Source organism: Ovis aries, chromosome 1 (genome assembly GCF_016772045.2).
Source record: "Ovis aries strain OAR_USU_Benz2616 breed Rambouillet chromosome 1, ARS-UI_Ramb_v3.0, whole genome shotgun sequence".
Lineage (NCBI taxonomy): Eukaryota > Metazoa > Chordata > Mammalia > Artiodactyla > Bovidae > Ovis > Ovis aries.
In genome coordinates this window covers 268,989,108-269,002,648 of record NC_056054.1, presented here as the reverse complement: position 1 = coordinate 269,002,648, position 13,541 = coordinate 268,989,108, and the positions used below count along the sequence as shown (strand labels likewise).

Below are 13,541 nucleotides of genomic sequence, written 5' to 3'. Positions count from 1 at the left end.
GGCTTATATATTGTCTCTGGCTACTTTCTTGGTAAAAGAGGGGAGGTGAACAGTTCTCACAGAGACCACTTGAACCCGAAAACTAACAGTATTTCCCATCTGGCCCTATTGATGAGAATTCTTTCCCCAAGTAGTACTCTCACTTTCCTTGACCTACATTTTGGTCTATTAGACTTCTGAGCTGGTTCGGCATATAATCAGTTGGAACAAACAGACATTGATAAAGAACCATGTATTCAGCTATTTATGTTTATTGATTATTTGTCATCCATTCTTCTTTTATTCCCTGGGATCACATAAGAAATCACAAAAGATCTCACAGAACAGTAGCCATTTCAAAGTGGCTTTGAAATTTACATAGAGGTAGGCATGCTTGATTTTTTTAATGAGGAGATATTTTGAACACTGTGTTTTCTTAGTCTAATCAGGACAGGTAAGCAAGTGGGGCCTATGGGTAGAACTCAGGCATGAATTGCCATTTTGCAACTTTTTTCTCATGGACAAACTGTCCATGGGGCCCCTCGACATCCGAGGGCAGAAGGGCCAAGTACACGGGGGTCTCTATTCCTTCTTCTAGGCTTTTGGGGGCTTTGGATCCCCCCATGTCGGTTCTCACCCACCCTGGGCAGCAGGCATTCAGGAGGATCTTGTCTCCTCCTCTCTGCTCACTCAGTTTCCTGGCTTGGATTCTGGACAGGGCTGTGATGCCAATTTTCACCACTCCATATGTATTATTATCCGGCCAGCCCTCCTTCCTGTGCACCCCATTCTTTGTGTCTTCCAAGAACTTGTTCATGAGCCCCACCAGCTCCTCCTCCATGATGGTCTCACTTCTCAATTTCTGCTGCAGTTCAGGGCTGCAGCTTTCAAGAGCTTTGAAGCCCCATCCACTAGACATGTTCACCACTCTGCCTAAAATGCAACACAAACCATTACTTGGGAAGGTATGTATGAGAATAATGAATACCCAATTTGCTGAGATGTTGGACTTGATTCCCCCTGGAGAGGCAGTTACCAGTTTCCTACGAGATGAATTAAGACTGTATCTGTGAGTGAAGTATCCACCTGCAGTGTGGGAGACCTGGGTTCGATCCCTGGGTTGGGAAGATCCCCTGGAGAAGGGAACGGCCACCCACTCCAGTATTCTTGTCTGGAGAATTCCAGGGACTGTATAGTCCATGGGGTTGCAAAGAGTCGGACACAGCTGAGTGACTTTCACTTCACTACGAGTGAAGGGCATTAGGCAGTCTTGTAACCTGCCCTAACCATGATTCTAGGGTAACTAAAGAGAAAGACATGGTATAAAGGGGAGGGCAGTGCCCAGATTTCCATAAGAAAATGAAAATGGTATATCGAGGAAAGAGCTCCAAAGGTTGGAGGAGTCCTTACTGCACTCAGGAGCAGACAGCATCTTTTTCTCCAAGGCCTCCTCTGGAACCAGCTGAGGACCTTAGGTCACTTGGGCAGGGCTCTATGCCAGGCCTCTGTTGACCAGCAAAGGGCTGATGGGTTTGTGGATGGTAGTTCCAAGTTGACCAGAGAGCATCAGGTTGAAGGATGGTGAAATTAACTCAGTTCAGAGGGCTGAACTGATGCTCATTTCTCTGGGTTCAGGTTTATATATCAGCTCGGGAGTGGTGACTCGAGTCCTGGATGTATGATGACAGAGGTGGGCAGCAGAAACTAGACTATTTAAGGGACGGTCACATGATACTCTGGGTGTCAGATTGGAAGTTAGGAGGAATTAAAGTACAACTACTTAAGACTCATCGGAAGAATCACTTCCAAAACTGGAAGGCAGTGGAACCACTGAGTGTTTTCAGGTGTGCTTATTTGAAGTGCTACCTGGCCCCATGAAAGTGAAAGTCGCTCAGTCGTGTCTGACTCTTTGCAACCCCATGGACTATACAGTCCATGGAATTCTCCAGGCCAGAATATTGGAGTGGGTAGCCTATCCCTTCTCCAGTGGCTCTTCCCAGCCCAGGAATCGAACTGGGGCCTGGCCCCATGAGATGAGTGCAAATGGGGTGCTGCAGGAATGCAGAGATGGGATCCTTGTTTATCCGTGCCTCTCCCATTCCTGCTGTATCTGACAGGGTGAGAGAAAAAGTCTTTGCATGGTATGAGTCATATTCTTTGAGCCAAACGATGGGCACAGAGCAGGTGAGTTGCAGGTAGTAGCCCTGGGAAGGTAGAAAATGTCCCGATGAGGTGAGATGCTGTCTGTGGGCACGGCTCCGTGTAGCCAGCAGTAGATCCTTGGGCCCAAGTTGTATTATGGTACTGGAGCAGAGGACACTGCACGATTTGGACTGATGAGCTATATTCCTCAGGCCAGGGAACACACGTTCATGCTCAGAGTAGAGGTTTGATACAGAATTGGGACAGGAAATGAAACTCTGGTTGTCTCAAATATTGGCTTACAGACATTCGTGAGCTTATGCCCACAATCAGCATGATAGGAGCCTTGGAAGAAGCCCCCGGATAGATTCCTCTCTCCTGTGGGGAAGAAGGGGTGTGGAGGATGCCAGGGTGACTCTACAGTCTTTTCCCTACTTCATTTCAACCTTCGTTTTTCTGGCCATACTGTAGTTCTGGGACCCGGCTGCAATTTATGATCTGGAAGTCAGGGGATAACTGGTAAGCAAGAAAGTTAACTATAAATTTAAAGTATAAATTTAAATTCCAAATGGCCCAATGAGATGGACTGTGTCTTCACCTATCTGGCCAATTTGGAGAAACAGCAACTGCAGCTATATTGTCTAGTCAGCAGCTTAGAGAGTCCGCCAGTCTGGGCCTGTGTAACCCGACCTGTGTGCTGGGGGTAGACTAAGGGGAGGCACTTGTTAGGCGAGTATTGATAAGGGCAGTCAGCATGAGCAGTGACGGAACTTAACATCCCTCTGAAGGATGAGAAAGTATGGGTAAAAGTTGATGACATGTGGGGAGTAGGCAGAATGGAATTGAGGATGTTTAAATGGGTTATGCAATAAGAGACATCAGTATTATGCTGAGAGCAGGAGGTGATATCCTCTTTTAGCTCACTTATCCCAGATGCCTGATAGAGTGAAGCAACCTGCAGTCAAGGTCACTCCTGCTTTAGGACCTGCCAAAGTCAAGCATGGATGTAAGAGTTGGAATATAAAGAAAGCTGAATGCCGAAGAATTGATGCTTTTAAACTGTGGCATTGGAGAAGACTGTTGAGAGTCCCTTGGACTGCAAGGAGATCCAACCAGTCCATCCAAAGGAAATCAGTCCTGAATATTCATTGGAAGTACTGATGCTGAACCTGAAACTTCAATATTTTGATGTGAAGAACTGACTTATCTGAAAAGACCCTGATGCTGGGAAAGATTGAAGGTGGGAGAAGGGGATAACAGAGGATGAGATGACTGGATGGCTTCACTGACTCAATGGACATGAATTTGAGTAAACTCCGGGAGTGGGTGATGAACAGGGAGGCCTGGGATGCTGCAGTCCATGCGGTCACAAAGAGTTGGAAACAACTGAGCAAGTGGACTGAACTGAAAGTCAAGGAGAAGCCCTGGGATGTCTGTGGGATATTTTTGTAAGACGTGGTGATGGATTGAACCAATCGTTAATCACTCAGTGTTTCTCTTGCCAGGTGCAAGAGAGTTGAGTGTTAGTTTTCAGGTCACATGTTCTACCTACTGTCCTGTGATATGGGTTATCACTGGCCTTGCTGGTAATATTCAACTCTCACATGTAAAGGAGCCATAGGAAGATACTGATACAGATGTTCAAGTGTGATGGGAGATGGAGGTAAAGTCTCTGCAGGGTGTACTACTGATGGAAAATAACTAGTGGATGAAGAACTCGGCATAGCTAACCATGAGCCAGTTTCCATGCTGTAAATGAGTTAAACGCAGAGGTCATTAGGCTGAGCTGGCTCTAATTCCTTGGTGGCCTCTGTAAGCAAACCAAAAAGGAAGACTGAAAATGCCTCAAGGTGACAAAATGGGAACCTAAGGATGGAGAGTCACAAAGAGCCACCTGGGCTAGAAGCTGAAGACAGTCCACAGTTACCTTACTTTGCTTCAGCCTTTTCTCCACAATAGTCTCTTCCTGAGTGCCTGTCAGGCGGGCCATCCTCACTAATTCTGGTTTGGTGATTTCCCATTCAAAGAGTTCTTTGTCTCAAACTGAAATAATTTTTTTGTGTGTTGCCTCTTTTTCTCTCTTAACAATACTAAATAGACTGCACAAACAGTTTTATGCTAAATAAAAAGCTGAGCGCTGAAGAACTGAGGCTTTTGAAATGTGGTGTTGGAGAAGACTCTGGAGAATCCCTTGTAGGGCAAGGAGATCCATCCAGTCCATCCTAAAGGAGATCAGTCCTGAGTGTTCATTGGAAGGACTGATGCTGAAGCTGAAACTCCAATACTTTGGCCACCTGATGCGAAGAGCTGATTCATTTGGAAAGACCCTGATACTGGGAAAGATTGAGGGCAAGAGGTGAAGGGGATGCCAGAGGATGAGATGGTTGGCTGGCATCACCAACTCAATGGACATGGGTTTGGGTAAACTTCGGGAGGTGGTGATGGACAGGGAGGCCTGGCAGGCTGTGGTCCATGGGGTCACAAAGGGTCAGACACGACTGAGCGACTGAACTGAACTGAAGGTACAAGTAGCTGTTGATCAAGGCGAGAATCAAGTTATATCACTAAGGTGGTTGAACCTAGAGCCTACTGTACAGAGTGAAGTAAGTCAGAAAGGGAAAGATGAATATTGTGTATTAAGGCAGGTGTATGGAAAGTAGAAAGGTGGTACTGATGAGCCTATTTGCATGGCAGCAGTGGAGACGTGGACGTAGAGAACAGACTTGTGCATACAGTAGGGGAAGGAGAGGGTGGGAGGAGCTGAGAGAGGATCACGGAAACACACACATTGCCACATGCAAAATATGTAGCTCAATCGGACTCAACCTCGGCTTTTTATCAGAGGCAAGAGCTCTGTGCACACATCTCGGGTACCAAGGATGTTTGTTTTCATGGTCACTTCTGCCTGAATTGCAATCGGTATGGGATCACCAACTTTTAGGATAGAAAAAGAATAGGGCTTGACACCACCCTTATGGAAGAAAGTGAAGAAGAGCTAAAAAGCCTCTTGATGAAAGTGAAAGAGGAGAGCAAAAAAGTTGGCTTAAAGCTCAACATTCAGAAAATGAAGATTGTGGCATCTGGTTCCATCACTTCATGGGAAATAGATGGGAAAACAGTAGAAACAATGTCAGACTTGATTTTTGGGGGCTCCAAAATCACTGCAGATGGTGACTGCATCCATGAAATTAAAAGACACTTACTCCTTGGAAGAAAAGTTATGACCAACCTAGATAGTATATTCAAAAGCAGAGACATTACTTTGCCGACTAAGGTCCGTCTAGTCAAGGCTATGGTTTTTCCTGTGGTCATGTATGGATGTGAGAGTTGGACTGTGAAGAAGGCTGAGCACTGAAGAATTGATGCTTTTGAACTGTGGTGTTGGAGAAGACTTTTGAGAGTCCCTTGGACTGCAAGGAGATCCAAACAGTCCATTCTGAAGGAGATCAACCCTGGGATTTCTTTGGAAGGAATGATGCTAAAGCTGAAGCTCCAGTACTTTGGCCTCCTCATGCAAAGTGTTGACTCACTGGAAAAGACTCTGATGCTGGGAGGGATTGGGGGCAGGAGGAGAAGGGGACAACCGAGGATGAGATGGCTGGATGGCATCACTGACTCGATGGACGTGAGTCTGAGTGAACTCCGGGAGACGGTGATGGACAGGGAGGCCTGGCGTGCTGCGATTCATGGGGTCGCAAAGAGTCGGACTCGACTGAGCGACTGAACTGAACTGAACTGAATAACCACAAGCCATAAGGTAAAAATGCTTACTTGACACAGTGCTTTGTCCGTGAACTCTGTTTTCATCTAGTAATGTTTGGTGTTAGTGAACGGTATTGCACCAATGGGTGTTTCGTGGTTTGATAATGCTGTATAGTTACATAAGATGGCATCATCAGGGGAGGCTGAGTGAAAGAAGCCCGTATGACCTCCTGTGTACCACTCTGCAATTTTAAATTGGTTTCAGAAGTTAAAAATTCACCCAACTCAACCAAAGTTCAGTGAAATCAATACTGCGAAAATCTGGGCACTGTCCTTTACCCTGGTCAAAGCTATTGCAAGGCCTTCTTGCTGGAAAAGCTTGTAATCATGGAGGACCTGCTCTCCCTGTGACCTCTGGCCTGTGCTCCATCCCTAGGGAGGGGGTTCTAGATCCCACAGCGGAGGTTCAGGCAGTAGCCCTGCCCTGCCCCATCTGGCTCGCCCAACAGTGGCTGTAACCCGCCCCCCCAGCTCCCACCCACTTACTCTTGAAGGCAATGGCTGTGTTGTTGACCAGCACGTTGAGGCCCCTGTACTCCTTGTGCAGAAAGTCGCACAGGGTGCGGATGCTCTGCAGGTCAGTGATGTCCAGCTGGTGGAAACGGGGGCTCAGGCCCTCCGCCTGCAGCTGCTACATGGCCACCCGACCCCACGCCTTGTCCCGCGCCGTGAGCACCATGTCCCTCCGGGGAACCGCCAACACAAGTCACACACAATGGCAAAATGAGGCCCTTGTTGGCCCCGGTGACCAGCGCCCCGCAGGTTGAGGACATGCCTGGTGAACAGGGCCCTTTGGAGTAGAGCTGACAAGGCTGGAGACCCACAAGGTGGCGCGGCGTGGGACGTGGACACCCGTCACAGTCCAGAAGGCAAAGAACTGTGTCCTAGGATCCAGTGAGGTGACTAGTTGAGAAGGAGGAGGCCCTGTCTTCTTCTCCTGCTTGAGGAGGGATCAAATGTTCCATAAGGTTACTAAACACCACTCCAGGCTCCACATCTTCCCTCATGCTGTATCCTGAGCCAAAAAGAGGACCCAGCGCTCTTTTTCTTTAAACTTTTATTTTATATTGGAGGACAGGGCTTCCCTGGTGGCTGGGACAGTAAAGAATCTGCCTGCAATGGGGGGAGACCCAGGTTTGATCCCTGGGTTGGGAGGATCCCCTGGAGAAATAAATGGCAACTGACTCCAGTATTCTTGCCTGGGAAATCCCATGGACAGAGGAGCCCAGTGGGCCACAGTCCATGGAACTGCAGACAGCTGTCCATGGAACTGCAAAGAGCTAGACAGGACTGGGCGACTAACACCTTCATAGCTGATTGACAACGCTGTCAGCTGTCACCACAGTTTCATGTGGACAGCACAGGGACTCAGCCACACATCTTCATGTATTGGTTCTTTACTATCTCCCCTCCTTCCTAGACTGTCACATAACACTGAGCATGTTTCCCTGTGTTAGGGAGTAGTATCCTGTTGGATTTTGGCTCTAGGTCATCCAGGAAGGGGGCAGAGCCAGGACTCTCTGGTTCCAGATGTTTGTCCTGAAAAATTTTAAATAGAAAAATGGAACTAATACTAGACACCCACATGTCCACCAAACTAGCTTCAGCTATTATGAATAATGGAGCAGATTCACCATGTAAAAGTTTGCACAAGTGCACATTTATAAAGAATTGTTTATTTTTATTATTTGTCGTCCATCCCACTTTTCCTCCCCTGGGATCACAGAAGAAATCAGAAAACTCTTTACAACATTAGCAGCCATCTCCCAGTGAGAACTTGATCTGCAAATTTTGATTCCTTTTTCTTTTGTTCTGCATAGGGCTAATTTTGTCAGTGTATGTTTGGTGAATCCGGGACAGCAATATAAACAGACCCATGGGTGGAGCTGTGAGTGAGCTCACCACTGCACAACTTCTTTCTCATGGACAAACTGTCCATGAGGCCCTTTGGCATCTGAGGGCAGAAGGGCCAAGTACACGGGGGTCTCTGCTCCTTCTTCTGGGCTTTTGGGGGCTTTGGGTCCCCCCATGTCAGTTCTCACCCACCCTGGGCAACAGGCATTCAGAAGGATCTTGTCGCCTCCTCTCTGCTCACTCAGTTTCCTGGCGTGGATTCTGGACAGGACCGTGACTCCGATTTTCGTCACTCCATATGCGGTATCGGGCCAGCCCTCCTTCCTGTGCACCCCGTTCTTTGTGTCTTCCACAAACTTGTTCATGAGCCCCACCAGCTCCTCCTCTGTGATGGTCTCACTTCGAAACTTCTGCTGCAGTTCAGGGCTGCATTTCTTTAGAGAGCTGACACTGACAGAGCTGGATACATTCACCACTCTGCCTAAAATACAACACAGATCAGTGCACAGAAAGGTGAGCGAGCACAAGAAGGATGAATCCCTACTGGGGACAGGACTGCCCTCTTGAAAGAGGACGTTAGGGAAAGAAGGGAAGGTACTTGGGAGGGGGTTGCTGAGTGGGTTTCATCTGTTTCATTAGTATAAGGAACAACATGTGACTTGTAATGTTTTTAAAAATCAAGATACATCTAATTATATTAGAAATTACCGGAATGAAATATTTCCCTGAAACTCAATAAATAAGTCATGACCAAAGGAAGAAGTCTGTGAATCTACTACGCAGAATGACTTGTGAAAATTATTTTCAGAACTCAACCATTTAAAGTCTTTGGAAATGCTCCCTAGGGCATACAGCAAATGAACCTCTTCTTCCAGACTCTCCAAGAACTCAGGTGAGAACAGAGAGCATCTAGTTCAGCCGTGACTGCTCCTTCCTATCCTCCTTTCTGACCATAACAATGGAAACTTCACTCTGCGGTGCTGCATCTGAGACGCAGGGCTCCCTCCCTGCCAAGGGCTGTGTGATCTTCCCACGATGGGGATGACATCAGCGTTTCTCATCCTGTTCCTCAGCTACCTGCTGCAGAGGTTCAGTTGCTGGTAAGTGTACCTAGGAGGTTAGGACTTCCTTCTCCAACCCAGTCTTCACTCGTGGGACCAAGGCTCTAACCTCGAGCTGGGCATCCTGAGAATGCCCCGAGACTATCACTGGTCATAGCAAACACCCTCTTTTAACAGCACAAGAGACGACTCTACACCATTTGGACATCACCAAATGGCTGGTCAATACTGAAATCAAATTGATGACATTCTTTGCAGCCAAAGATGGAGAAACTGTATACAGTCAGCACAAACAAGACCTGGAGCTGACTGAGGCTCAGACCATCAACTCTTCATATCAAAATTCAGGCTTTGACTAAAGAAAGTGGGGATAACCATTAGGCCGGTCAACCATGACTTAAGTCCAGTTACCCATGAATATACAGTGCAGCTAATGAATAGATTCAAGTGATTCGATCTAGTAAACAGAGTGCCTGAGGAACTATGGACAGATGCCCCTAATAGTGCACTGGAGGCAGGGAACAAAACCATCCTAAAGAAGAAGAAATTCAAGAAGGCAAAGTGGTTGTCTGAGGAGGCTTTCCAAGTAACTGAGGAAAGAAGAGAAGCGAAAAGCAAGGGAGAAAGGGAAAGGATCACCCAAGTGAATGCAGAGTTCCAGAGAATAGCAAGGAGAGACAAGAAGGCCTTCTTCCATGAACAATGCAAAGAAATAGAGGAAAACAACAGAAAGGGTAAGACTAGAGATCTCTCCAAGAAAATCAGAAATATCAAAGGAACATTTCATCCAAAGATGGGTATAATAAAGGACAGAAGTGGTAAAGACTAACAGAAGCTGAAGAGAAAGCACCAGAAGAATATCCACCTCTGCTTCACTGACTACACTAAAGCCTGTGACTGTGTGGGTCATAACAAACTGCGGAAAGCTCTTAAAGAGACAGGAATACCAGACTTTACCTGTGTCCTGAGAAACCTGTTTGCGGGCTATGAAGCAGCAGTTAGAACCCTGTATGGAACAACTGACTGGTTGAGAAAGGAATACGACAAGGCTCCCTATTGTCAGCGTGTTTAACTTTTACCCAGAGCACTTCATGTGAAATTCCGGGCTGGACAAGTTAACAAGCTGGAAATCAAGATTGTGGGAGAAATATTAACAACCTCAGATATGCAGATGGTCTCTAATGGTAGAAAGCGAAGCGGAACTAAAGAGCCTCTTGATGAGGGTGAAGGAGGAGCTTGAAAGAGCCCGCTTAACACTCAGTATTTAAAAAATGAAGATCGTGGCATCTGGTCCCATTAGCTCATGGCAAATAGGAAGGCAAGAGGAAGAAGCAGTGGCAGAGCTCCTCTTCCTGGGCTCTGAAACCACTGTGGATGCTGAAGGCAGCCATGAAATCAGATGAGAGCTGCTTGGGAAGAAAGCTATGACAAACGTAGACAGGCTGTTAGAAAGCAAAGATATCACTTCGGAGAATCAGGGGACACTTAGGAGCTGACTTATGACGTCCTAGTGAACCAAGTCTTTGAAGAAGCAGCACCTCCCAGAACAAGCGGACGGGAGACAGGTTAGAAGCTGAGTGTAAACTGTAAACACCCTTACTCAATCTCTAGGCACTCTCTGAATCCTTTTTAAAGTATCTGCTTGTCTTACTTTGTGTGTTTAATGGGTGGAGGTTCCCCTCCTGGCCCCTTACTTCAGGGTAAATATTACAGTAGTTTACCCTATAGGAATGAGTTTGTTTTGTCCAGAACACCGAGCACACTGCAGGGCAGTTATCAGATTAGAGATCTCTATTAGCCACACTAGGGCTTGAACTTCACACTTGCAGGATTTATGGGAGGGGCAGTGAACCTGCCAAGAAAGAAAAGGATTCAAGAAGGGCAGGGGGTCCCTTAGGAGGGTTTAGAAATGTCTAGAAACAACAGCTGAGGGCCTGTTTGTAGAGCTGGGATGGGCCAGACGGCTGGGGAGAAACTCAGCTGGACAAATTTAGGAACTGGTAGTGACAATAAGTGGGCAGGCTTACCTCCCACTTATGGGCAGGGTGCCCTCCAGGTTCCTGGTGGGTGAATGATGGGATTAGTTACTAAGATGTTTTGGGGAAAGGGCGAGTCTTTGGGAGAAGGGGACTAATGAACTGGTGGTGGTGCAGGCTCCACTAGGCTGAGTAAGAGGGGGACAGGGGAGAGGGAAGGTCTGGGAAGGACTCCTGACGGAACTGCCCCTGTGATGGGCACAGAGCAACCTAAGGGCCTCTTGGAGGAGGAAACCTCTGAGCTCAGATGGGAAAGAGAAGAAAGAGCCAGATGAGCAAAAAGCAGGTGGACAGACAGCACCAAGGACCTGGGCAGTATGTCGAGGGACCTCAGGGTGCAGGACACCCGTCTGGGTGGAGACATGGTGGAGGCCAGTGAGGCTGAGCAGGAGCGGCAGGAGCCTGTAGATGAGACCAGAGCCAGGTGGACCCAGATCTTGCCAGAAGCACTGCAGTCTAGAGTCCAATCAGACTCACCTTGAGGTTTTATCAGAGGCAGGAGCTCTGTGCACACATCTCTGGTGCCAAAGAAGTTTGTTTTCATAGTTACCTCTGCTTGAATGTGAAATGGTGTGGTATCAGCAGCTTTCAAGAGAAGAGCAAAGTGGAGTCAAGAAACAGTTCTCTCCCGGTAACATTCCATAAGATATCTCTCATGAATTTTGTGTACAACTAGTGAAGGTAAAAACCGGTTGAATTTTGTGCACAATACAGTCAGTATTGTACCCGTGTGAATTTCCCAGTTTGATAGTGAAGCATAGTTTTGTAGGAACGCACCACTGGCACGGCCCTGTACAAAGGGTGCACGCATGGGACCTCTGTGGATAGAAAGGGGCTGTGGGGTAACCTGGAAAAGGTGCCCAGGATTCTGGGCCAGAGAAACTGAAAGTTCTCTCCTTCCAGAGAGCAGCCAATTCCTCGCAGTTCCTCTAGCCGCTCCCCTTCCCCTTTCCTTTCTCCTTCTCTAGGGAGTCATTCTGGACCCCACAGGCGGGAGAAGCCCCTCTACAGACTGGACCGAGATGCTCAGAGCGGGTGACCGCGTCTCCTGGAGCGCCCAGCCGCTTCTTACTCTTGAAGGCGACGCCCGCGTTGTTGACCAGCACGTCGAGGCCCCCGTACTCCTTGCTCAGGAAGTCGCGCACGGCGCGGATGCTCTGCCGGTCATCGATGTCCAGCTGGTGGAAACGGGGGCTCAGGCCCTCTGCCTGCAGCTGCTGCACGGCCGCCCGACCCTGCGCCTCGTCCGGCGCCGTGAGCACCACGTCCCCCTGGAACTGCCGGCACAGTTCACGCACGATGGCGAAGCCGACGCCCTTGCTGGCCCCGGTGACCAGTGCTACGCGGGTGGAGGACGACATGGGCTGTGTGCAGGACGTCGGGGTGCCTTCAGAAGGGAACCGCGCCTCTCGGTCTCTGAGCTAGACGCAGGGCACCGAGAGATCACCCGCAGGAATCACCCCGGGGCGCCTGGGCTGAGCGCTCAAGCGCAGATGCAGGCTCCGCCCTTCGGGGCTGGGCTCGCTCCTGACCCCAGGCGGGGCAGGGCACTTAGAGCGGGGCCACCTGCAGAGTTTTCAGAGCAGTCCTGCTGAAAAGTTGCTGCTGGCAATTTGCAGCCTGGAAGCAGAGCATCATTCTGATTGGTCATGTTCTCTACGTTTAAACAGACCCATCCTCATGGTTGGAAGGCATCACCGACTCAATGGGCATGAGTTTGAGTAAACTCGGGGAGTTGGTGATGGACAGGGAGACCCGACGGGCTGCAGTCCGTGGGGTCGGAAAGAGTCGGACATCACTGACTAACTGAACTGAAATGAACGGAACTGAAGTCAAGGAGAAGCCCTGGGATGTCTGTGGGATATTTTTGTAAGATGTGGTGATGGACTGAACCAATCATTAATCACTGAGTGTTTCTCTTGCCAGGTGCCAGCATCTGTTGAGTGTTAGTTTCCAGGTCACATGTTCTACCTACTGCCCTGTGATATGGGTTATCACTGGCCTTGCTGGTAATATTCAACTCTCACATGTAAAGGAGCCATAGGAAGATACTGATACAGATGTTCAAGTGTGATGGGAGATGGAGGTAAAGTCTCTGCAGGGTGTACTACTGATGGAAAATAACTAGTGGATGAAGAACTCGGCATAGCTAACCATGAGCCAGTTTCCATGCTGTAAATGAGTTAAACGCAGAGGTCATTAGGCTGAGCTGGCTCTAATTCCTTGGTGGCCTCTGTAAGCAAACCAAAATGGAAGCCTGAAAATGCCTCAAGGCGACAAAATGGGAACCTAAGGACTGAGAGTCACAAAGAGCCACCTGGGCTAGAAGCTGAAGACAGTCCACAGTTACCTTACTTTGTTTCAGCCTTTTCTCCACAATAGTCTCTTCCTGAGTACCTGTCAGGCGGGCCATCCTCACTAATTCTGGTTTGGTGATTTCCCATTCAAAGAGTTCTTTGTCTTAAACTGAAATAATTTTTTTGTGTGTTGCCTCTTTTTCTCTCTTAACAATACTAAATAGACTGCACAAACAGTTTTATGCTACATAAAAAGCTGAGCGCTGAAGAACTGAGGCTTTTGAAATGTGGTGTTGGAGAAGACTCTTGAGAGTCCCTTGTAGGGCAAGGAGATCCATCCAGTCCATCCTAAAGGAGATCAGTCCTGAGTGTTCATTGATAGGACTGATGCTGAAGCTGAAACTCCAATA

The 13,541-nt window shown here is 48.1% G+C and overlaps 1 protein-coding gene and 1 pseudogene across 1 annotated transcript; both read right to left on the bottom strand.

Moving 5' to 3' along the window:
- Nucleotides 1-235: 235 nt before the first annotated feature.
- Nucleotides 236-6,656, bottom strand: LOC101114920 (carbonyl reductase [NADPH] 1-like; annotated as a pseudogene).
- Nucleotides 6,657-7,539: 883 nt separating this feature from the next.
- Nucleotides 7,540-12,294, bottom strand: LOC101114663 (carbonyl reductase [NADPH] 1). The gene is made up of 3 exons (XM_004003398.6): nt 11,907-12,294; nt 11,312-11,419; nt 7,540-8,218 (listed from the first exon to the last, which is right to left on the bottom strand). The coding sequence occupies exons 1-3, from the start codon at nt 12,193-12,195 to the stop codon at nt 7,782-7,784; spliced, it is 834 nt and encodes a 277-aa protein (XP_004003447.2). The 5' UTR covers nt 12,196-12,294; the 3' UTR covers nt 7,540-7,781.
- Between the last annotated feature and the right edge of the window lie 1,247 nt (nt 12,295-13,541).